The 23,843-nt window shown below is 42.6% G+C and overlaps 1 protein-coding gene across 12 annotated transcripts in view; it reads right to left on the reverse strand.

The window, feature by feature from the left end:
• SRPK2 (SRSF protein kinase 2) overlaps positions 1-23,843 on the reverse strand; it is a 276,798-nt gene that overhangs the window by 170,151 nt on the left and 82,804 nt on the right. For 3 of the 12 annotated variants that reach the window (XM_059725862.1, XM_059725858.1, XM_059725852.1), the window contains exon 3: positions 5,152-5,215. The exons of 7 other annotated variants lie outside the window; for them this stretch is intronic. In XM_059725862.1, the coding sequence (XP_059581845.1) occupies positions 5,152-5,189 (38 nt within the window). In that variant the 5' untranslated portion in view covers positions 5,190-5,215. Of the gene's footprint in view, positions 1-5,151; positions 5,417-23,843 lie in introns of those variants that run through there. 2 more of the 12 variants (XM_059725857.1, XM_059725859.1) reach the window with 1 other exon arrangement.

Here is a 23,843-nt window from a genome sequence, read left to right on the forward strand (position 1 = left end):
AAACAGTAAAAATAATGCATTTTTGGAGTGACTGCCTCTCTAAAAAGTTGCAACTGGTGGATATGTGATGTCCAGAAAGCTTTAAATTTACCCTAGGCAAACATGTTATATCCACTGATGTTTTTAAACCAGTAAAATTGTAAATTACAACAAAACATTACCTATGTCCATACCTCTTTCAAATTTCACTTAAACCTGAAACTCCAGTACATTAAGGGTCATATAAGTTCACTGTTTGCATGTAAAAAATGTAACTATTGTCAAGCATGCTATTAAAAGCAAAGTTAATTAACTGTTCTTGAAAAAGGAAAAGTAAACTATAATGTATAATTGCAGCATACATCTTCTGAGCTACTTTTAATAACAAACTGAAAGTTAAAAGCAGCAAGAGAAGTTTACTAAAAATCAATTTGAACTATTCTGAATTAAAGACTAAACCAAGACTTATTTTAGCTATTACTAGTTTTAAAAAAGAAAATAAAGTATAAATGAACAAAAAATGGGCAAGAAAAATGAAAGCATCTTTTTAGTAGCTTTATATTACATACAATAGAATTAGAAAAAAGATTAAATAAACCAATTGCATTATTTTGGTACATGACATATTATTCCAGTTTCAATTTTGTTGTCACAAAATACCCACATATGTATAGCCTTGTTACAAACCATTATCTACCAGTTATTCCAAAACATATCTATCTCACACACTAATGCCATGTTGTGCTAGAGATAATCAGCTGAATATTGTCTGCCAGAATTTGTCTTATCCATTTGTTAGAACCAAATGACACTACTTTGCCTCAATACTATACCAGTTCAAAACCTAACTCACTAATTTAAAAATCGAGGTTGTTATTTATGAAGGAATTTTACAGCTTCCCAGCCCTCTTCATGACTAGCATAAGCTTTTTTTCCTTGAAAAAGACAACAGAGATACTGGAAGTCCTCCATCTTTATTTTTTTAGATTTCTTCCTCACTTTTCTTTCTTCCTGACTGAATTTGTGCAGATGGCTCAAACAACTGAAAATGTAAAAGCATCAAGAAAAGGAATCCATTTAAATTCGCTCTGAAAAGACCATTGCAAAAAGATAGAGTAGTATACAGGGCTCAAGGCTACAGACTTGAAAATAAAAAAGCAGAAAGAACAAGCAAGTCATCCCTATATAACCCCCAACACTCATGCTACACATTTGGAACAAAAGGGACATACATAGTCAAGAAATTATTTTACCATTTGAAAATATTTTCCCCTCACTGCTATTTATAAAACCCCTTGGAACCTTGAAAATGTAATCACTTTCCTTTCATCATACATATACATTGGTCAGCTGCTGTGACACTGCCCAAGAATGCTGGCCTGATATTGATTATTTGCTTTCTCTCTTTCATGAGAGCACTGAAGCATGCATTCATCTTAAAACAAAAAAATGCATGTGCAGGGTTTGCAAAAAGATACATAAAAACTAGGTCAAATATATGGGCCCACCAGCCTTGTGGATGACCTTTATCAAAAACATCTTGTGTCAAACTACATACCACTGAAACAACAGAACATCAATTCTGGATCCAGAAATAGCACCTGTAAATATAATTTACTGAGCTCTTCATTTTGATTTGCAAGAAAGAATAGCATACTGTGTGTTAATTTTGTTAAGAAACATTCCAGTGATTATAAAACAACACTTTATTTATAATGCAGTCAAAGTTAACAAGGAGTTCCACAAAGTATTTATATATAAGTATGCATAGGTGCAAAAACAAGCATGCACTCAAGACAGACATACCTTTAAAATATATCACATTCAGAAGTTCTGAATGCAAAATTAATGGTAAGAGGGCAGAACATTTGAAATATGAAAGTGAGATGGTTATGGTCAAGTCTACTCTCTAATGGATCCAGTATGAACTCTACAGGCAGTATTATATATCCATCATTGAATAAGCTAAAGAATATTCAGGCTCTCTAGCTGCATACTACCAAGGCAATTTACATGATTTTCAAAAATTTGCCTCATTAATGTTATAACATTAGGCAAAATAAAGAAAATATGACACTGTAAATGTAATGAAACATCTCACTATTTGAGGTTCCCACAATTTTACTTTTTACTCCACAATTTTACCTACTTCGGTCTACTTAATGAAACATTACATTTGCAACTAAAGTGTTTTCAAATATTTTTCACTGAACTTCATAGGGAAAAGTGCCTTATATTTTTATTAATTTCCTTTTTTGATGTAACCACCCCCAAACCAACCTGAAAGCCTCCCTGAGATAAAGCCTCTATCATCTCTCAGCCATGTTAGTTTCCTTTCATGTAACAGCCTCTTAAAAAGAAGTAAACATGAAGCAGTGACTATCACAGGCCCGTGCAAACAGGATTCTTGAGACTTTAAGCTTTCTTAAAAGAAAGCCAATTGTTCATTTTATTCCAGTGTCCTTCAACTAAGAATTATTCCTCTCTGACAGAATAACGGTGACCCAACAAAAGAACATCCCCTCCTCTCAAGGAATACTTGCAAACATGGCTGCATCATCTTCTATTTAGTCAACTCTCCATCACCATCCTATACTCAGATACAGACAGTTTATGTGAAAATGCAAAAATCGTAACCTGTTTCATCCATCAAATTCTGCTAATCTGATAAACAAGAGACCAAACATGGACTCTCACTTCCACTTGGCAACTCAGAATACACAAACTTCTAAGGAAGTGGTACCTTTGGAAATACCACCTTTGTAAGTGTGAATGAACTCCTATAAGGCTGAATGTGCACCAAAGAGCATGTTTACATATAAATATTATGTATATCTGCAATAAATATACATTATATGGGTCTCTGCACCATAGATTAACGATAGAGTTTTTCCCATTATTTTAAATCCTCTTAATTTCATTATTTAATATCAGATATTTAAATGTTACTGATTTTTTTCTGCAAATATCTTCTCATATACTATTTTAAACAGGTTAAAAAGGATCTGAAAGCTAATAGGACAAATATTACTGCTTCCTGCTGGACAGCACATAAATTCAATGTAATTTTAGAACTGGGAAATGATGGTTATTTTCTAAAAATAATCATATACATGAGACTACATAAAAGTTACTTTTGCTAATTACTAGTCTTATAAACCATCGTTAACTATCTAGTTTATGTTCATTTAATAAAAGAATGAACAGAATCTCACACACACAAAACTAGATATCTCTATAAAGACTGCAAAAAAAGTTAAGCGTGAATACATAATACCCTCTTTTAATCTTTATGCGTTTAAGATTTATCTTTTCCTCCGAAACCCTTAAGATCATAAGGCAACCTTATGAATTTTGCAGTTGCCAAATTTTAGTTTGCAAATTAAGGACATTTCTAATGGATAGTAGACTTAAAACACATTTTGAAAATCCTTTTCTCCTTTCACAGTTATGTGCAATAATTCTGTAGAGACATTCCTATTAATCAGTCATATTAATCAAATTCAGACCTAGATGCAATAGTGTACAGAAAAATATTCTGATCAGAATATTTATGGCATTCATGCTGCTAAAAATATCTGGTAACTAGGATCACCCCATCATCAGTGGCAACCCTTAAAAGAAGCTCCTAATATTACAGTTAACACCTGTTTTCTGTCCATTTTTACCTCCATCATCCTCTATTCCATCACCACCATTTGATTATCATAACATTTACAAATGTTATGATACTGAGGCCAGGTGGAGGTAAACAAATGCTTTTCGTCATGTGCTTTAGTTCCTATTTGCAGAAAACCCCAAAGCTTTTCTTTCATTTCTCCATTTTGGAAAGGTGTCTTAACAACCCACTCCCCTCACCCTCCCCCCCCCCCACCATTTTCTGTATTTCAGAGCTCTGATATTTTGTCATACTACAGCTAGCAAAAGGCAATATGGTTTACTGCCACATGTCTTCCCTGTCTATAGTTAGAAATACAATTAAACTGCCCATTTTGTTTTTTAAAGCCCTGCATGCTACACAGCATTTGCTCATTATGAATTATTTGTCTTTTTATCTTGTGTTCCTTTAAGTTAGGATTCAGTATACTGCCATTATATTTTATTATGCCAAGCTATTCATTAAAGTACGCTTTAGATAACATATCAGCTATATTATGTTTAGGTACACTAAATTAATAATAGTACAATTTTTGCCAATGGCCAATGTCAAACCAGCAACTCGCATCCAAAATATAATACTGACATGTTCTCGTACACATAGAAGAAATGAATAATTAAACTAACGTTTTAATCTGTACTGATCTTAAACTGCCTTTGATTGACGTAATTTTCTCAACGCACATTTCTGTTAAAATTCGTTCTCAAGCAAGCCATGAGCAAAAGGGTTTGGATATTAAAAGCATAAAAACAGTCACTAGGAGGACAGTTCATGTAAAAAAGCTAAAAGGTTTATTTAATATAAGAGTATTTATGTAAAACAAAACAGCCTACTTATAATAATTTGACTGACAGATAAAATAATTGCCTTAAAAACAGTTCTGAGTCATTTTGTCCTTACCTGCAGGCATGAACCATTACTGCATGCAGTGACTGTTCCATTTCCTAGCACAGACTTGAACAAGCATCACATCTATCTTACAGAATGTGACTAATTTGTGGGTTTGCAATTCCTGAGCTATTTGCAAAGGACACTCCCTTTCTACATAACTGGGTGATGCCTTATGCTGAACCAAGTTATATTTTCTATTAACTAAATTTAACAGCAACCTTGGTAACTGCGGAATGATTTTTTTAATACAACAACAAAAATTGAATCTTTAAAACTGAATTTAGAAATCAAGATGCTTTTTGGGTGAAAACAAAAATAGAACAGACTGCAACAACAGCATATATATACATATATACACACACACACACACACACCAGTAGTCTGCTGTATTATGACTTGCATGCTGCAGCTGATTAGACTTAATTACAAAAAAAAAAAAAAAATCAATAACCTTTGCAAAAAAACACAAAGCTTAAACAAAAACATAGATTCAATTAATACTTTACAATAATGAGCATGCAATACATCAACAATAAGAGCAAACTTGACAAGGAAAAATGCCCTGTGCTGCTTGTTTGCAAATGCTACACCATTAATTGTTCATGCAAGAGATGTAGCTGTACCTTTCTGAAGAGGACGACTTCTCAGAGTTAACTGACATCAGCAGCTCAATCTTCTGCTTGATTTCTGGAAAAATCAGAAAATATTCACAACCAAGATTGCCTGCCCTGGCTTTCCACAGTTTTTATTATCAAGCAATTTTTTCCTAATCCGTTTTGTTCAAAATGAGGCCACAAAATTCACAGTACTTCTGTAGAGACGGATTCAATGGTGCTATAAAGGAAAAAGCTCAAGAGGCATCAGGCCTTGCTGAACTATGCACATGACTGTTTATGAAAGCAGGAAGTACCATTTCTTTTAAGCAGAGGGGTGTTTCCTCTTTTGAGGCTGAACTGACATATTTACCAGATGTTTCCTATCACTGTAAATTACAAACTGATGCACAAATGCCTGCTTGTATGAAAACAATTAAGCAAGTAGTTCATGGACTTTATTATGCCAAAGCTGTGTTACCTAAGCATTTCTGCTACCCTTAGAAACCTTCATTTAAAAAGCCCTAGAAATATGGCTCTTTGAATCATTTTTGTCACAAAGAATGAAGTATTAAATCATTACTTCAATATATGAATTAGAAATCATAAACAAAAACCACTGCTAATACCTGAATTTCTTAAATGATATGCAAGATACTGTCTCAAATACACTCTGAAAGCCAAATTTCAATTTTCCTTCATATTTATTTTACCCCTCTGAATGCTCACAACCAATGAACAGCAACACCCATTAGCAGAGCTGAGCTGATATATTATACTTGTCCAAAAAGAAATGGCCTGACAATGCCATCTAGAACAGAAATGTTGAGAGGCAGATCAATTTTACTAACTGGCTATTCCCATTACATCAGTGGGGGTGGAGGGAGAAATACCCCCATACCATCTGTGATTTCAATTTGATGAGATCATCTCAAAGCCAAATACACACGGGTATTTTTATAAATTAATTAAATTATCATGTTGCCAGGAGCTATGATCTTTGAAAGATGAAAAGCAAAAGTTACTATGATTTCATAGGGATGAATAATTATCTTAAGATCCTGTAATGAATGGAGCTGGTAGTACCACCTATATTTAATGTTGTCCAATGCTTCTCATTATAAAACCCTATTTTCAGCTCCTTATGAGTTTGCTTAGCTCTAACTATTCATGCTGAAATATTCTAATGGCAGGGATCTGCCTCATGCTGACTATTTAAAAAAACAACATTTAAATCGAAAAGATTCAGGCACTTACAAAAACAAGATAAAGGAAAAAAATATTTTATTTTGTCAATATTGAAGGAAAAGAGTCTTATGGTCTTGTTGCACAGGACACTTAGTACATGTTTTATTTAAACTGTAGTAAGCATTACTGCACTGTATTAAAAGTTAGAACCTGTTCTGGGCAATCACACAGTAATGCTTCCTATGATCTCAGCCTGCTCTTACCAGGGCTGAAACCAGCTGTACCCATTGCCCCCCTCAACACTGACCCTGGCACAGGGCACCACAGCTCGCATGTCTGCCCATGAGAACATGCAAACCCCCAGCCCATCACCCGCACTCTCCCTGCCACGCGCCCAGCACTGTACAGTCCAAGAGGGTTCTGCCCATGTGGAACTGAGCGTGGAAGAGGATGCCACTCCTGCCATTGGATCTACGCACTGGTGCAATGCTGGGGGTAGGACTGGTCCCAGCTCCACACACCAGACTTCTGAACTGATATTATGTCCATGGAGCATTCCAATGATAGCTGACACATTATTAAATATGATCTGAAGGTATGCATCTTGTAAACCATTGTACAATACGATCTCACTTAGCATGTGTTTTACTGTTTAAACAAGAACACACATTTTAAGTGCAGTAAGCAAGACTTAAAGGTGTCACTTGGCTCTTATAACCACTTCATCAAAAAAAACATAGAATCAACTTGCTTTGGAGTCGGGCTTGACATTTATCAGGGTCAGTAACTTTAGTATCTGGGGAAAAGCAAAAGTCATGTCCCTAACTACACAAATATGGCTATGTTTTAAGCCCTCAAACAGTCTCAGCTCACATATATTAGGCATAGGTTTGTTGCAACAAATTCCTCATACAGCAGCGTACTCCCCTCCAGGGCTGGAGGGACTGACCCAGACTTTTCTGTGACTATTCTAGCCAGCGGGCAGCCTGTGATGGCAGAGACAGGAAGAAAAAAAAAACATTGTGCTCTCATTTGCCAACCTTGGCACCAAGAAACAAAGGGAAGGACAAGGAAGACATTTATCTCAATTACAAGAGTAAGAAGCAAGAACCAGAGGATGGAAATGATGGGGTAGGGCTACAGAGGAGGGCCCCCAAAAAGGAGCAGATTTAGACAGAAAATAGAGGGTCAGCATAGTGGACAGAAGTTGAAAGGCACAGAGGAAACTGGAGGCAGGAGCTGGGGTATATGGAGAGGTGATAAGAGCAGACTAACACTGTAACTAGGGTACACAGGACAAGAGGAAAAACAGAAGAAAGAATTAAGGTGACACTGAGAAGCCAGGGTGCTGCAGAAGGGTGTATACTCAAGGGAAGCATACATCTTCCTTACAGAATCTGGACTTGAACCCTGGAGTCCTGCATCTCTATAGCCCTCTGCTGTCAACAAACAAGAATGAAGCGCAATGGCAAAGCATGCATTTCATCCTTTTCTGGGGCTGCTACCCACATAAAGGGGTAACAGCCAACTACTATCATCACCCTTAGCTCAAACAGTATGGTCCGTGCTGAGGATCCAGAGGTCTTAAATCTGTTGATGACTCAAGCTGGCAGTCAATATGGTTCTGCCTGACAAAATTTCTGTTTTTCAGAGTAAAATATGTACATGGAAAAAAATAACTTAAAAAAAAATAGCATTAAAGGAATAATAAGAATGACAAGTCAACCTCTCTGCACAGATAATGCCATAGCTAAGGTTACCTGTGCAATCAATTCAGTCCCCATGTGCATATGCTTTATGATGGGGTCTTTAATTAATGAACACATACTATTTTGACTACAGGATGGAAAAAGCAGTACTTTTTGAATGAGTTACAGTAGCACACAAAACCTGTGATTCTTGATGCAGAAGCTGGAAGGTTTGTGGTAAAAAAAGCAGGGGGCTGTAGGAAGGATGCTTTCATGGTTAAGGAAGTTTAATGCCCCTGCACATGGATTTTATCTGTGTGTGAAATTTGTGTGATGATCAGTGTTCCCTCTAACCTACGCGCTTGCACACAAGTAAAAATCTTGCCGCGAACAAACTTTTTAAGGCCGCACACCTGGCCAGAGAGGAGTTGGGTGCAGAGTGCAGCAGAGGCACCAGGGCCGGTGTGGGACACTTACCGAAGGTAAACTCCTTACTCCTCATGCGGGGCAAGCAGCAGCTCCTCCCCAAGGTGGGGGCAAGGATGGGGACGGTGGCTGGCACGGGCTACACTGGCTCTGGGGAACTGCTCTGCTCCCCCGCATTGCCTTGGGGAGTGAGGCGGCACATAGCATCAGGGTTGGGAAGTGGGGCAGTTACCTGGAGCTGGCAGAGCCCGCAGAGCAGTTCCCCGGAGCCAGCAGAGCCCCATATGGGGCAAGCAGCAACTCCTCCCCAAGGTGAGGCAAGGCAGGGATGGGGGCTGGTGCAGGCTCCGACGGCTCTGGGGAACTACTCCACAGAACTGCTCTACTCCCCAGCCTTCACTCCACGTGCCTCTTCGCTTCCTGAGGCAATGAGGGGCAGCGGAGCAGTTCCCCGTGGCCGGTGGAGCCCGCAGAGCAGTTCCCCGACGCCAGTGGAGTCTGCCCCAGCCCCAGCCCTGCCTCGCCTTGGGGAGGAGCTGCTGCTTGCCCTGCATGAGGAGTGAGGAGCTTACCTTCATCTGGTGGCCGAACCCTGCCTGCTCCCACCTGGACACTTACTTTGGGACACTTACCAGCGGACTGCGCCGTGCTGAAAGGGGGAGGCAGGACTGAAGCAGTGCACTCACGGACCACTACTCCTTAAAGGGAACATTGGTGGTGGTGATGATGATGAATAAGTCACTTAAACCAAAATATTCTCTGTTGACTTAAAAATGTGGGTTTTCTATCTTTTCAGTGCCAAGTGTGAAACACCTGAAGCCAATGTAAATACTCTTAGACTCACAGAAAATTAGGGTTGGAAGGGACCTCAGGAGGTCATCTAGTTCAACCCACTGCTCAAAGCAGGAGCGTACCCAACTAGATCATCCCAGTCAAGAATTTGTCCTGCCAGGTATTAAAAACCTCCAAAGATGGAGATTCCACCACCTCTCTGGGTAACCTGTTCCAGTGGTTTACCACCCTCCTCATGACAAAGTTGTTCCTAATATTTAACTTATATTTTTGCTGCAAGTTAAAACCATTGATCCTTGTTCTGCCACCAGTGAGAACAGTATGGGGGCAGGCAATTATTTTGGTTGGAGGGCCACTTAATAGGTTTTGGCAAGCTGTCAAGGGCCGCAAGGGTAGCTCCACCCCTTGACAGGTGCCCTGCACCCTGGTCACCATCTTGGGACCAGAAGTCCAGCCTCCTAACCCCTGACCTTTATCACCAGAAGTCCCTCCCCTCACCCCAGAAGTACTCCATTTGGGAGGGGGTTTCCCATCTTGGACCTGAAAAACCCCCCAAATTATATACTAAAAATTAAACATCCACAATAACATGCTTTAATTTTATTTAAAAAAAAAACAACTTTTGTCCTGATTTGTGTGCATCTGTGTTGTGTATATAGAGGCCATTGCATAATAGCTCAAAATGAAGTCTTGCTCATACACTGCAGGGATAGTTGTGGGAGGGTATGGGTTGCTGGGTATAGGGTTTGGGGGGGGTGTTATATGTGGATGTGTATGTATGTGGGGTTATGTGTGGATGTGGGTGGGTAGGTGGGTATGGGGGTTTGTGGAGGGTGAGTTTGTAGGGATGTGTAGGTGTGCATGGGTGGGTATGGGGTGTGTGGCTGGGTGTGTGTGGTGCATGGGGGGGTGTGAATGTGTGTGTGGTGGGGTGTGTGCACATAGCAGCGAGCAGGGAGCCGCCAAACACGTGGAAGGCCCTCCCGCACTCCTGTGGGATGCTCCATACACCCCAGCGATCATGAGTTGTGCCTGCGATCTTGAGACATGTAGAAAAAAAAACTTTTAAAGCTGTCTCTATGTCCAAATTGTCGATTCTCTGAATCAACACTGAATCTTCAGATTCAGCTGAATCGAATCGGGGACAATGATCCAAATCAATAAATCGAATCACTTTCCCTGATTTGGGCCAAATCCAAACCAAATAGGGCCTGCTTCACTACCAGGGATGTTGTAAAGACCAATTCATTTTTTAAAGTAATCTGATACTTTGGTGATGGCACCAGACACACACACAATAGAAAGCTATTTAATGTTGTATCCAGTGCCAGGATGAGCACCACACATTAAAAAGGATAAAAAAATACCGAATAACTTCCTACTTACTGAAAGATGCAGGAAACATATGGAAAAAGATTAATATCTTAACATGTGATCATATAATTAAAATCTTCAATAATAAAAAAATATTATGCATAGGCACAAATAGGCTGAATTAATGTCAAATGAGCAACTTTCAATTTAGCATTTTGTAATTCAGGGCTATCCAAGGGGCAGCCCATGAGCGCTGCCCTCAGGCTCCCACCCAGCCACTTTTGCTGCTATTGCTTTAGCAATAGCAGAAGCCATGGTCTTGGGGTTCCCCCTCCCTATCCTGGCTTCTGCTGCACGCCCCCAACCCAGAGGGCAAGACATCATAGTGCAGCCCACAGTGCTTGGGGAACCAGCAGCCCAGAGTATGCCATGGTACCACAGAGGAGCCTTCAGGGAGTTGAAAGTGTGGTGGTATGTCATGCCATGCAGCAGGATGAAGGAGTGCCTGCCCACACCCGTGTGTGTAGGGTGTGCCACCTGAAGGAGCCTGGGGCGTCCATTAGTGTTGCCCCTGCGGTGTGCGACACCTGCTGGTGCAGCCTGTGGGGCATGTGGGCCCCAGCCACTTAGAAGTTGGATGGCCTCTTCTAGCCAAATACTTAATTTTGCAACCATAACATTCTTGTAATAAAGACTGTTTTTCTCTATGTAATATTAGGTGTTCATAATAAAAAAATCAAATAGGCAATGTGCTCGTAACAAAAAAAGCAGCATCCGTTCAAAAAGCTAGGTAACCCCCACTCCCCAAACTTCCCTAATAAATAGTACAAACACAGAAAGTAACAGATTAATCAAATCCAAAGGAGGTAGGATACCATCTGATTATGAAATCATCCAGGAGGCTTAAGTGTCAATTAGATATTTCCGAACACTGAAAGAACATTTTCTTTATATTAAAAAATAGATCAAGTACAATTGACTATTTGAATTCTCAGAATTTGCCAACATGTTTAAGATACCTTAAATCACCTTGAAGAAACTGGGGCTGCTTAACCAATCATGTGAAACGCATTACGTTGTTAGATCTGACCTGCCCAGAGAATTCAGAAAAAAGATGGTTTGCCAAATCATCAAATTTTGTTGTTAGTTTTCATATTGCACAAGTTAAGGAAAAATGTTTGCCAACTATAACTTTTCTAATGTCTTCTTCTACCTACTGCTTCATTCGCACATACTCTGCTGCTGCTAAAAATGTGCTTTTTAGAGAATTTGACCTTAACATAATCATTGAGTCATGAGTAAGTTTACCTGTAAGTGCTTGTGACAGGTTAGTTTGTTATGTTCTGTGGTTGTGTCAGGGTAGACGGTAGGTTATATGTTGCTAATAGGTTATCCAACGGATTCGTATAAGATGGCTGCGATAGAGGACTGGACTAGATGACCTCTGAAGGTTTCTTCCAACCCTACTTTTCTAAGGTTCTATGATCCTATGTCAGGTAATCAAGCACAACAATTAAAAATCAGCTCCAATAGAGGTATAGCATTGACCACAAATACTTACACCAAGGTAACAAGTCCAGGACCATTGATCAATCAAGCGTAACTTGTGGCAGCTACTCCGCTGTCATAAAGCATCCTATTTTGGTAGTGAAGACATAGCTTCACAGAACTCTTTTAACAGCTGTCCAGCTCTGTTTCCCCTATACTTCCAATTCTTCTACCTGCTTTTATATGCCTCAGCTGCTCATGTATTTACTCCTTTTCTCAGCTCAGAACTCCCTAGCTATTCCACTACATTCATCCACTTAAAACAGGACACAGGACAGGATCCCCAGTAATACCAACCTTCCCTCCTTCTGTTTAAGGATGTGTGTGTTAATCATATTATGCAGACAGAGCTGTTAGAGAGCATTAGCATGCACAAACTGACATGCATTATTTCCTCTTACACAGTTTTGTTTAAATCTTGCATCTCTCCCCAGTTCTCATTTTCCTGTAGGAAATCTTTGCTGCACACATTTGAGTAAACAGTAAGAGTTGATTCTGCAGTCAGAAGGGAAACTAATGTAATTAGCTACCTTGTAGTGCATCACTCTTCTGTGACGGACAAGAAACTCAGAGGACTCAGGTTCTAGATCAGAGGAGGGCAAAATATGACCCACGGGCCAGATCTAGGGCACCAAGGGATTTTGTCTGGCTTGCAGTGGGTAGTTCAGACCATGTCACATGCCACCAGTCCCACCACCCCCAGGTGCACAGCAGGGCTCAGGCAGTGCAGCAGCCAGACTCCATTTCTCATTGGCCCCAGCAGCAGCAGCTCCTTCCAGCTGCCACAACCACCAGGCCCAGCCCCACACCTGGACACTCTGGCCTGCCAACCCCGCACCCACCATGGGGGCAGAACCTATATGGTCAGGGCACTTGGGCAGGTGGCGGGGGTGAGGCCAGCAGGCAGGTGGGGAACAATGTCCAGGAGCAAAACAAGCAGGTGGGACCGGGGTGACCCCAGAATCTTGAGGCTGTAAGAGCCAAGGGCCAGGGCCTGGGCAGAGCCATGCAACAGGTGGCATTCTATGGCCTGGGGCATGCGAGGAGTGGATTGAGGCTCTGCCCTGGCTCCAGCCCTGTACCGCCACTGCCCCAATATCCTGGACCCAGCAACCCATCTGCCTGGCTGGAGCCCCTGTTCTGTGAGCAGAAATGAGCACTATCACCACCCTGCGACCCTGGGGTCTCCATGGAAACCAGCGAGGAGCCAAATGGGCACGGCATGTGGCCAGGAGGATAGGAAGCCGTGTCTGGGGCAAAATCTGGGATCTTGGGGCAGTGACAGTGCAGAGCCAGAGCCAGGGCTGGAGGTTGACTTGAGCTGCAGTCCACTCTCTGCATGCCTCTGTCTATGGAACTGCACCCATCGCAGGGGCATGCAGGCAGAAGATAGCGGCTCTGCCCTGGGCCTGGGCCCTGCACTGTCCCCGCCCCGTGATCCCAGCTTTGCCCACCCATCCTGCTCCTCACCCACCTCGGCCCCAGCACGCATAGGGAGTTTTGGTAAGCTGCTGCACATGCTAGCCCCACAAGCAACTTTGTGCCCCAGTCAACTTTGTGAAGCAACTTTGTGCCCCAGTCGGCCCCTCCACAGCCTGTTGAGCCAGGTCAGAGGAGGAGCCCACTGCCAGCTAGAACTGCTTTGCCCTGGTTCAACATGCTACAATCCCAGGCACACATGGAAATGGTGCACCTGAGAGAAATAAATTCTGGCATGAACTGCACTAGAATTTATTTGGGCATTCCAACTGCATATGTAGATGCACCCACCTCTTTATAGATTCATAGACTGTAGAGTCGGAAGGGACCACAATGGATCATCGTGTCTGACTCCCTGCCCCTGGCAGGAAAGATGACTGAGGTCAGATGACCCCAGCCAGGTGACTATCTAGCCTCCTCTTGAAGACCTCCAAGCTAGGTGATAACACCACCTCTCTTGGAAGCCCATTCCAGATCCTGGCCACCCTTACTGTGAAAAATTTCTTCCTAATATTTAACCTAAATCCCCTCTCAACTAGTTTACACCCATTATTCCTAGTGACTCCCTGGGGCGCCTTAGTAAACAGCACTTCCCCTATTCCCCATTGACCTCCCATAATAAATTTATAGGGGGGCACAAGATCTCCCCTCAGCCGTCTCTTGTGAAGGCTGAAGAGATTCAGCTCTCTCAACCTCCCCCCATAGGGTCTATCACAAAGGCCACTAATCATGCAAGTCGCCCTCCTCTGGATGCTCTCAAGATTCCCTGCATCCTTCTTGAAGTGCGGCGCCCAAAACTGGACACAGTACTCCAACTGCAGCCTGACCAGTGCCACACAGAGGGGGAGCATCACCTCCTTTGATCTATTAGTCATGCACCTGCTAATGCACAACAAGGTATGATTGGCCTTGTTGATGGCCTCGTTACACTGCCGGCTCATGTTCATCTTGGAGTCAATTATGACTCCAAGATCCCTCTCGGCCGCCGAGCTGCTGAGAAGGACACTCCCCAACCTATAGGTGTGCTGGGGGTTCCTCCGTCCCAGATGGAGTACCTTACACTATCTTTATTAAATTGCATTCTATTTCTCTCTGCCCATTGATCCAACCTGTCCAGGTCGGCCTGAATCTGCTCCCTGCCCTCTGGTGTACTAACTTTGCCCCATAACTTGGTATCATCAGCAAACTTGGAGAGGGTGCTCTTCACTCCCTTGTCCAAATCGCTGATGAAGATATTAAATACTATTGGTCCGAGGACCAAACCCTGCGGGACCCCACTGCCCACTTCCCTCCAGGCTGAGAAGGAACCATCCACCACCACTCTCTGGGTGCGGTCCCTAAGCCAGTTGGCCACCCACCTGACTGTGGAGGCGTCCACTCCACAGTCTGCTAGCTTCCCAATGAGGATAGGGTGCAAAACTGTGTTGAAGGCCTTCCTAAAGTCCAGGAATATGACATCACCCTTGCTCCCACGTCCAGGCAGTGTGTGACCTGGTCATAGAAGGCTACAAGGTTTGTCAGGCAGGATCTACCTGTGACAAACCCATGCTGGTTTCCCCTCAGCATCGTTTCCCCTGCTGGGCCGGCACAACTGTGTTCTTTATTTTCTCTACCATTTTCCCAGGAATAGAGGTAAGACTGACTGGTCTAAAGTTATCCGACTCATCCCTTCTCCCTTTCTTGAAAATGGGCACCACATTGGCCCTTCTCCAGTCCTCAGGGACCTGGCCGGAGCACCACGAGTGCGCGAACAGCTGTGCCAGTGGCTCAGCTATGACACTGGCCAATTCTTTCAGCAGCCGTGAATGGAGGTCATCCGGGCCTGCTGACTTGTACCCATCCAGCTGCTCCAGGAGCTCCTTAACTATTTCAGAACTGTAGACGGACTGGTGCCATGTGGACATCTGTCAATGATCGAGGTGGGGGAATTGGCTTGGTCGGTACACAGAAATACTGAAGCAAAGAACTCACTGAAGAGTTCTGCTTTTTTCCCCACATCAACCACCAACTGTCCTGATTTGTCCTGCAGGGGCCCTATGTTGCTCTGAGCTTTCCTTTTGCCCGCTATATACCTGAAGGACTTTTTATTGTCCTTGATTGTTGAAGCCAGCCTGAGCTCAAGCCCCGCCTTGGCCTGTCTAACTGATTCCCTGCAATAGCGCGCCAGGGAGATATTCCTCCTCGGTGGCTGCTCCCTGTTTCCATTGCCTATACATCTCTTTCTTTGCCCCCAGACTCTCCTGGAGTTCCCTGTTCAGCCAAGGGGGCTTTTTTGACCCCTTACCTCCCTTCCTACATAATGCAATAGACTCCTTTTGAGCCCCAAGGATCACTCCCTTGAGATACCTCCAACCCTCCTGGACCCCCATTTGCTCTATGTTCTTGAGTTGCATCCCCTAACTAGCCTTCTAAGCTTGCTGAAGTTGGCCCTTCTGAAGTCCAACACCTTAGCCCCACTAGTTACTTTACCCACCCTTTGCTGGATAGTGAACTCAACCAAGTGATGGTCACTATTTTCCAGGCTACCATGAACTCACATGTTCCCTACGAGATCATCCCCTGTTGCTAAGACTAGGTCGAGCAAGGCACTACCCCTGCTGGGACTAGACACCACCTGGGTTAGGCGGAGGTCCTGCACATAGTGCAAGAACCTCCATGAGTGGCTTGTTTTAGCTGTCTGCTCCTTCCAGCAGATATCTGGGTAGTTTAGATCTCCCATGACCCACAGCCTCCCTCGCCTGTGTGGCCTCTGCTAGCTGCCCAGAGAATACATCATCTAGCTCTTGATCCTGATGAGGAGGCCTGTAGTAGACCCCCACAACCAAGTCCTTTTCCCCTGGCCACCCCTGGATCCTGACCCACAGTGCCTCAGTGTTCCCCTCCTCCACCACTTCCTTAATGGTGGAAGACGTATACTGCTCCTTAACATAGAGCACTACCCCCCCCACCTTTTTTCCCCACTCTGTCACGCCTATATAACCTATACCCCTCAATGCCTACCACCCAGTCATGTGTAGAATCCCACCTTGTTTCAGTTAGTCCGACTAGATCATACGCTTGTGAAACAGTGGACATGTCTACACAAGACACTAGATGCTCAGTAGATGTTCTCCTGTGCATTACCGCAGCAGGCAAAAACCGTGCTCATGTGTGGTAGAATTAGTCTACTGCGCATTAGCTTTACAAAAAAACCTGCACAGTAGTGCTGATTATGGCACATTAAGTTTAGTACCTATTATTACAGGCACTAAACTTAATGCGCCATAATTACAGTGCTTGAATGTGCGTGTAGACGTGCCCAGTTCTCCCTTAAGCACTACTCTTGACTAATTCTTTATCCTCTGATCCAATATATGAGGACAGGTTCCTTAATATTACTTATTTTTATATCGCTTTTAAGTTAGCTTAAGCTGTCAGTACTGAAAATGAGTAACTTTACAAAGAAGGAGGACAAGGAAAATGGAGGTTCTGCCAGTTGAGCAGGGGGCAATTGGGACATTTGGCACCCAATAGCACAAGAGGCATTTTTTGTACAAAAGAAGCAGCTGAAGTGTTTCATGCTGGGAAGGGAGATTTCTCTTTCAACCTTCTCAGGAGGAGGGAAGAAAGTGGCAATTCAGTAGAAAGAAGCTGAAATCATTTTTCATCACCTGTAAACACCTGATACCAACAAAATATCAAAATATCTATCACAGTATCTAGTAACAGGTACATAAAATTAGATTTTCTTCCTACTAAACTTATTTAACCATGTTAACTTTTAAACCAACAACACTGAGAATCCAAGTCAATTTCATTTGGAATAAATGGAAGCAGCTCAACAGACTCTCAAGCTCTTTTCTCAAGCTGCCTACAAACTCAGGCAGATAGCACTGCATCTGTTCACAGACTTATTTACACTCAAATATTAGCCTGCAAGATAATTTTATTCTATTCTCTCCCCATGAAAGCTAGATTCTAGTGCCAAAAACTGTGCTCAAGTTTTTAAATGTGTAACTTCCACATATGCTGCCCAAGTGTGGAACTCTTAAACCAGGACTGCTGTCAGTCTAAAACAAAGTTCAAGGGAAAAAAAAATAGCTTTGCAATGCAATCCAAAGGACAACACACTAAAGAAACAGAACAGCAGCATATTTACATTATAGAGACTGCAAATAGAGGTCACCTTTATGCCGCCATAAAAATATTTATGGCAGTACAAAACCAAAGGGAACAGATATCTTAGCCCTTTACTGCACCACAAATGCCCAAATTTGTGAGCACAATGATTTCTAGTCATACTTTGTGCCACCTTTTCATGACATCTTTTTGCTTGTGGCAGGAGAGCACGGAAAGCCTAAGGCTGCCTACACTCTGCAAGCTGCCCCAGGCAGGCACTCCTGGGGCTTCGGAGGCCCAATCCTGTGCACCCCAGAAATCACCGTGCAAGGAATTCCAGGGGCAGGCATATGCAAGTGCGGAAGGGAGGACCTCCTGGGATGCATTTCCTGGGCCATGCGTTTTTCACTACTGCACCTCAGGAACCTCTCTGCATGAACACATCTCAGAACAGCTGATCCTGCCTCAAACATAATGTCTGTTTTTACCCAGACAGACACAGGTGTAAATGACTAGCTTTAAATATGTTGATAAAGATGGAAATTACAAGAGGAATACATAGGGTAGTGGGCAGAGAAAACAAGAAGGAACCCATATTGCTTAAAAGAATGGCTCAAATGTTCTATTCATTGCACTTGGATCAAGTATCCAGACACAATATCTTTTTCTCTTTCCCATACTCTCTGAAATCTATTTTGTGCTAATGGAATATGTTGAAATCTATTACAAAAAAACTTTTCAAAGGCTGAAATGGGAGCTGCCTTGCCTCAATAAACTTCAGGTTACTGGGTGATAAGCAGGAATCCGGGTTTTCTGTTTGCTGTGGAAAAATGTGGATTTTCTCCTTTAAAGGAGAAAAATGTGGGAGACCAGAGGTTTCTTCTTGCAGGCTGGAAGAGTTCCAGTTTGCAAGGGGCTGCCTGAGGCTGGTGGGAGCATGAGGAGGACAATCACAGGCACGGGGTGCCATGTGCATGGGCACATGCACACATCTAGGCAGCATGGTAAAGAGCAGCTTCCACAAGCTCCCTGAAGGTAAGTCTATGGGGAGAAGCAGATAGGCATAGGGAGGTAGAGGAGGAACTAGGCAACATGTCATGGGATTATGGGTGCAGAAAATGCCCCCCCCAGATTTCAGCACCCACAGCAGGCATAAAGTTGCAGCCTAGCTGGAACGGCACTGGCAGGAACCGCCTCTGTGGTCCAGCGGACAGGACCCAGTGTGGGAGGGCAGACCAGCCACGCTTCAAACAGCACGAGGAGTAAGACTAGGAGGTGCTGCCCTCACCTCTTCCTACTGCCAGCCACGCACGTGCTAGGCTGCAGCTCTACCCTGATGGGGAGGTGAGCTGCACAAGCAGCTGACAACAGGAACAGGTGAGGGTAGCATGACCTCCTCCTTCCATTACTCTTCATACGGCTGGCAGCACAGGAGTGAGAGGCACCAGCAGGACTGGGGAATGAGAGCTGCAGATTGGGAGGGGCACCGGCAGAGATGGGGGGGTATTGCGGATCATGAGTGAGGGGTACCGGCAGGGTTCATGGGGCTGTGGCTTGGGAGCAAGGGACACTGGCACATCAGGGCTGCTCAACACAAGAAAGCAGCAGGGAGGAACAGCTGCAACTGAACCTGCATCCTGGTGAGCAAACAGGGAGGTCTGATTTTCTATGATAAAAAACCCAAAATCAAAACGCCAAAATATTTAGGTTTTAGAATTTATTCTGTTAAAATGACTGAGGCACTGGCAGGCTTCCAGATTGCTTAAAAATTGTAAATATATCAGTAAAACATTGTGTTCATCTGATATCTATACACACACATTATAAACACACGCACACACAAAAACAAATATATAAAAATAACACATACGTACACACACACACACACACACACAAAATGGCGCTTCATTTTAATTGTGGGAAAATGCAGATTTGGGGGGTTAATCAGAGAATTTTGGATTTTTAAACAGGGAAAACCAGGAACCCTGGTGCTCAGAGAGGTACACAAAGCAGTTGTCTTGATCTTTAACTATTCTTGGATAGTTTTTTAAATTTTCATTTGGCCATAAGGGTTTTTTTCATTTAAACACAGCATTCAGGAGAGTTTAAACATTTTTGAAGAGAACCTTTACTTTGCCAACTAACTAGTACCATTAATTGGACTGGTAGCTGAAAAACTATATAATTTGTTGTGAATTAAGTCATTCACTTTTGTTTTTCTTTTCTTTTCAACTTTCTCCTCCCCAGACACCCTGCCCTCTCCAAGAATCCTCCCCATCTGGGATTTGTTGTTCCTTCTGTTCCACCATCTGGGATTTTGGGATGATATTTACTTCCCCCATTCTTTCTGGAATTTTGGGGTCCTATCTTTTCTGGCATGTGTTTACACTCCCCTCACATCCACTCTGCCCTCTCAAGATGATATTGATGTTACCGCTCCTGAATACAATTAGAGAAGGAGCAGCAGTACCAGAACGACAAAGATAAAAACTATTTGGCTTCACTAACAGCTACTTTTTAGGCCATAGTACAAAGGGTCACCATCCTTATATTTGGATAATTTATACATTACATATCCAGACCCCGAAGCACGTGAACAAAATTTACCAAAGCATGCAAATTGGTTCCAGTGTCTAAATCTAGTTTTACCATCCACTGACCCACGTTCTCCAGATGCAGCCTAGGAGAATAGATGAATATTGCCATGTAAAAAATAAGTAGCACATTTGGCAAACCCAAGGAGGAAACCAAGTTCCAGAATTGAGAGCTCTTATTGAAAATTCCCAACTTCCAACCCTTTACTATTTACTCTAGGGGACTGTCAGTTCAATTGCACTGGATGATCTTGACAACTAAGACACAAAAGACCAATAATGTCTATGCTGTTCTGTAGCAAAACCAGTTATGACTTCATAGGTCAAAAACAACATTTTATATGGCATTTATAAACCAATTATATCTTAATACCGATCAGACTGCATAGGTGTAAGAGGCTCTCGACAAGCATTTCTGCTCAGTAAGCAAGCAACTGCATTCTGCACTCATGGAAGGTTTCCAGATAGTCTTGGTGTTTAGAACGTACTGCAGTATCCCAATCTGGAAGTAACAAAAAGGCATGGATTGCTGTAATAAGGACCACATCCCTACCCAGCTATAGGTAGTTAAGAATATTATCTGTACCTCTAACAAGCAATCCAAACGTCCAATAAAACTCTTATCAAGAACCCATTATATTTTGAGGTGCTCATGGAATGTCATGCATATTTTCTTGAGTTGGTTTTACCGATATGGCATGTGTAGTCTCTAAGTATAGATAGCATCAAGCTGTATTTAGCCTTATTATTATTATGTGGGCAAGAATTGTGGTATTTTATATAAATGTAATTTTGATACACCTTTATGTTTCGACCAAGACTGTTTAGTACGGCAATGATTAACTTAAGCATTTCTCACACTTGAGGATGCTAATCACTAAAAATCAGCATCTGCCATGAGTATGTTTACTTTTTTAAACCAACCCTTTGAGGACCTGGTCTGAGGCACTTGAGCCAGGCCCTTCCAGACAATCATGAATTTATACTTTAAAAGAAAAAATCTGTAAGAATAACACCTGAGAAGAGGCTATTCAGGGAAGGATGTGTCTCACTGTAATGAAATTAAGTGAGAGGCAGTACCTTCAGGATAATGGATTAGTATTCTTTATATCTGAAAGGATATAAATATTCTCCTAGCTACAACTAGATCAGGAAAGCCTTCTGGTTTGGTAAACAGATAAACTCTTGTGGGGGGAGAAGTTATATACACAATATGTACTCCCAAGAATCCAATGGATGATTATGTAAATGGCCAGATAAGAAACCATATTTAAGCTTTGTCTTGAGAGCAAGTGTTTGTCTTCAGCTTGTTCCTACGCATTGGGAATGACTTTAGGCCCTTAGCCAGTGGGCTGGGTAAAACAGGTTGGCAGGAGAAATTGGAGCCCCGGCAGGAAGGTCAGAGGTAAGAGCTTCTTTCTAACCTGTTGAGATGGGTAGGAGCTGCATTCATAGGTTTAAGATGCAGGGTAAATTCTGATCATTGTTCTGATATTTTTTTTTATACTTATATCTCTATATCTTAATATATGGTAACATTTCTTATGTTTGATCTTGGTGTTATTATAATTCCTTTTATTACCTTCTATAGCTTGCTACTGTCAGTGGTTAAATACAATTTCAGAGCATTTGACCACACAGGCAGGCCTCTTCCAAGGAAAGGGGGATCTATAATTTCTGAGCACATTACCAAACAAAGGTGTGATCCTTCTTGCTGGCAAAACCCCTCAGCTAAGAACTAGCAAGACCTAGGTGAGGTAGGCAAAACTGAAGCACCATTAGTCAGGGAGGTGACCTTTGGAGCATCTCCATCAGTTCTCAGTGGCCAAGCAGCAGAAGGCAGAGCAGCAGAAGGTTTGGGGATAAGGTTCATCCCTAAAGGTATCAAAACACCAGGAGTCTCTCTCAAAAGTGCACCTGACCAAATCCAGGGTTGCCTAGAGGGGCTGTGATGTACCTCACAAACTGGAGTAGTAAAAAGCAGACATATTCTCTCAAGTATGGAAACCTCTATCAATTCCACCATTCCTTCCACCCTAATCCAAGATACCAGTATAACTTCAGAATAAATGTATCATCTAAATGTAGCCTTGCATAGATATTGAGCAAGCTGATAAACCATTTTATAACATCCAAAAAAGAACATAAAAAAGGAACAGAACTGCACCATCCCATAGCTTCACATAACCCTTTAAAAGGAAGGGTGACAGAACACAGCTCTGCCATACTGCATGCAGGGTCAGATTAACCTTTTCATAGGCTCAAGACAAACAAACTCATGGGACCTGGGCCAGTCAAGACCCCCCTCCCATCCTAGTGCTGCCACCCGTGGGGAGCGGAGCTCAGAGCCGCCACTAGGAAACAGCCATGGTGATACCAGTGGAGGGCAGGGGAAGGGAAAGGAAGGGAGGCAGATGGAGCCATTCACGCTGCCCTCATGAGGGAAGGACCAGGCCTCCCCGCAGCTCAGGACCCTACGTATGTGCCTAATTTGCCTATGTGTTAATCCGGCCCTGACTGCATGCGATACAAAAGAACGCTTATAAGCCTTTGAGGGATCCCTGCATAGTGGGGTCTTTATACATTTATATCAAAGGTTCTTAGCCTTTTTAGACTCAAGCCACCCCTTGGTAAAAGAATCACTTAAGTTTTCACTCATTTTTTTGATTACAGAAAAACAATAAAGCAAGTCTTCTGTTGTAAAGTACTCCAAAGACGACAACAGGGCAGAATCTTTTCAACACTATGGATTCCTATTTAAAATCTCTGGATTTATCCTGTGAATCATAAGCAGGTGTTGGCACATCTAACAGCGCTAAGAGTACACAGCACCCCTAAAACAATCTCATAGGACCTTCACTGGGAACCACTGCTTTAGATACATTTATACAGTATATATTACAACAGCTATTATCTAATGTTGAAGAGGGTGCAGCAACTGAGAGGGGAAAAAGTGAGGCATCAGAAACCACCTCAGCTCCTCGTGCCCATTAGGTTGGAGGGGTTAGGTCAAGGAAATTTTACCTTTTTCTATCATGTTTTAAGTAGACCAGTGTAATGGATAGGGCAATAGATTCCAGCCATCTAAATTCTATTCCAGCCTATTTTCCTTTTCAAATATTGCTGTCTTGTCTGCGTAAGGCTGTTTCAATGCAAAGCAATGTGTTGATATAGGGTACAGACAGACACAACACTTAAACCACTTTAAACGGGGTTTAAACCACAAGCCCTCTACTTATGGCTGGAAACAGGTGTTCTTGTCATGAGTCCTAGAAACCTCCAAAAATTTGTGTAGATGAGGCGCAGGGAAATCTAGTCCAGCTCCACCTCATGGATGGTGAAGCCACACTAATCTTGTGTGGCAGACAGAGAGGGCCAACAGAGGGTTTCTAGGTGAACTGTTTGGGGCCTTCTTTGGTGATGTTTGCCAGACACTTAAGGATAGCAAAGAAACAGGAATAATTGGAAATGGGAAATAAAGACAAAGCTCAGCTGCAGGAGTGAAGAAGTGGAAGTCAAAATATATTCAATGTAGTGGCTCACCATGACTAGAAAAAGAGTCAGCACAGAGGAATGAGCTCACTGGGTACTACCA

Source organism: Alligator mississippiensis, chromosome 4 (genome assembly GCF_030867095.1).
Source record: "Alligator mississippiensis isolate rAllMis1 chromosome 4, rAllMis1, whole genome shotgun sequence".
Lineage (NCBI taxonomy): Eukaryota > Metazoa > Chordata > Crocodylia > Alligatoridae > Alligator > Alligator mississippiensis.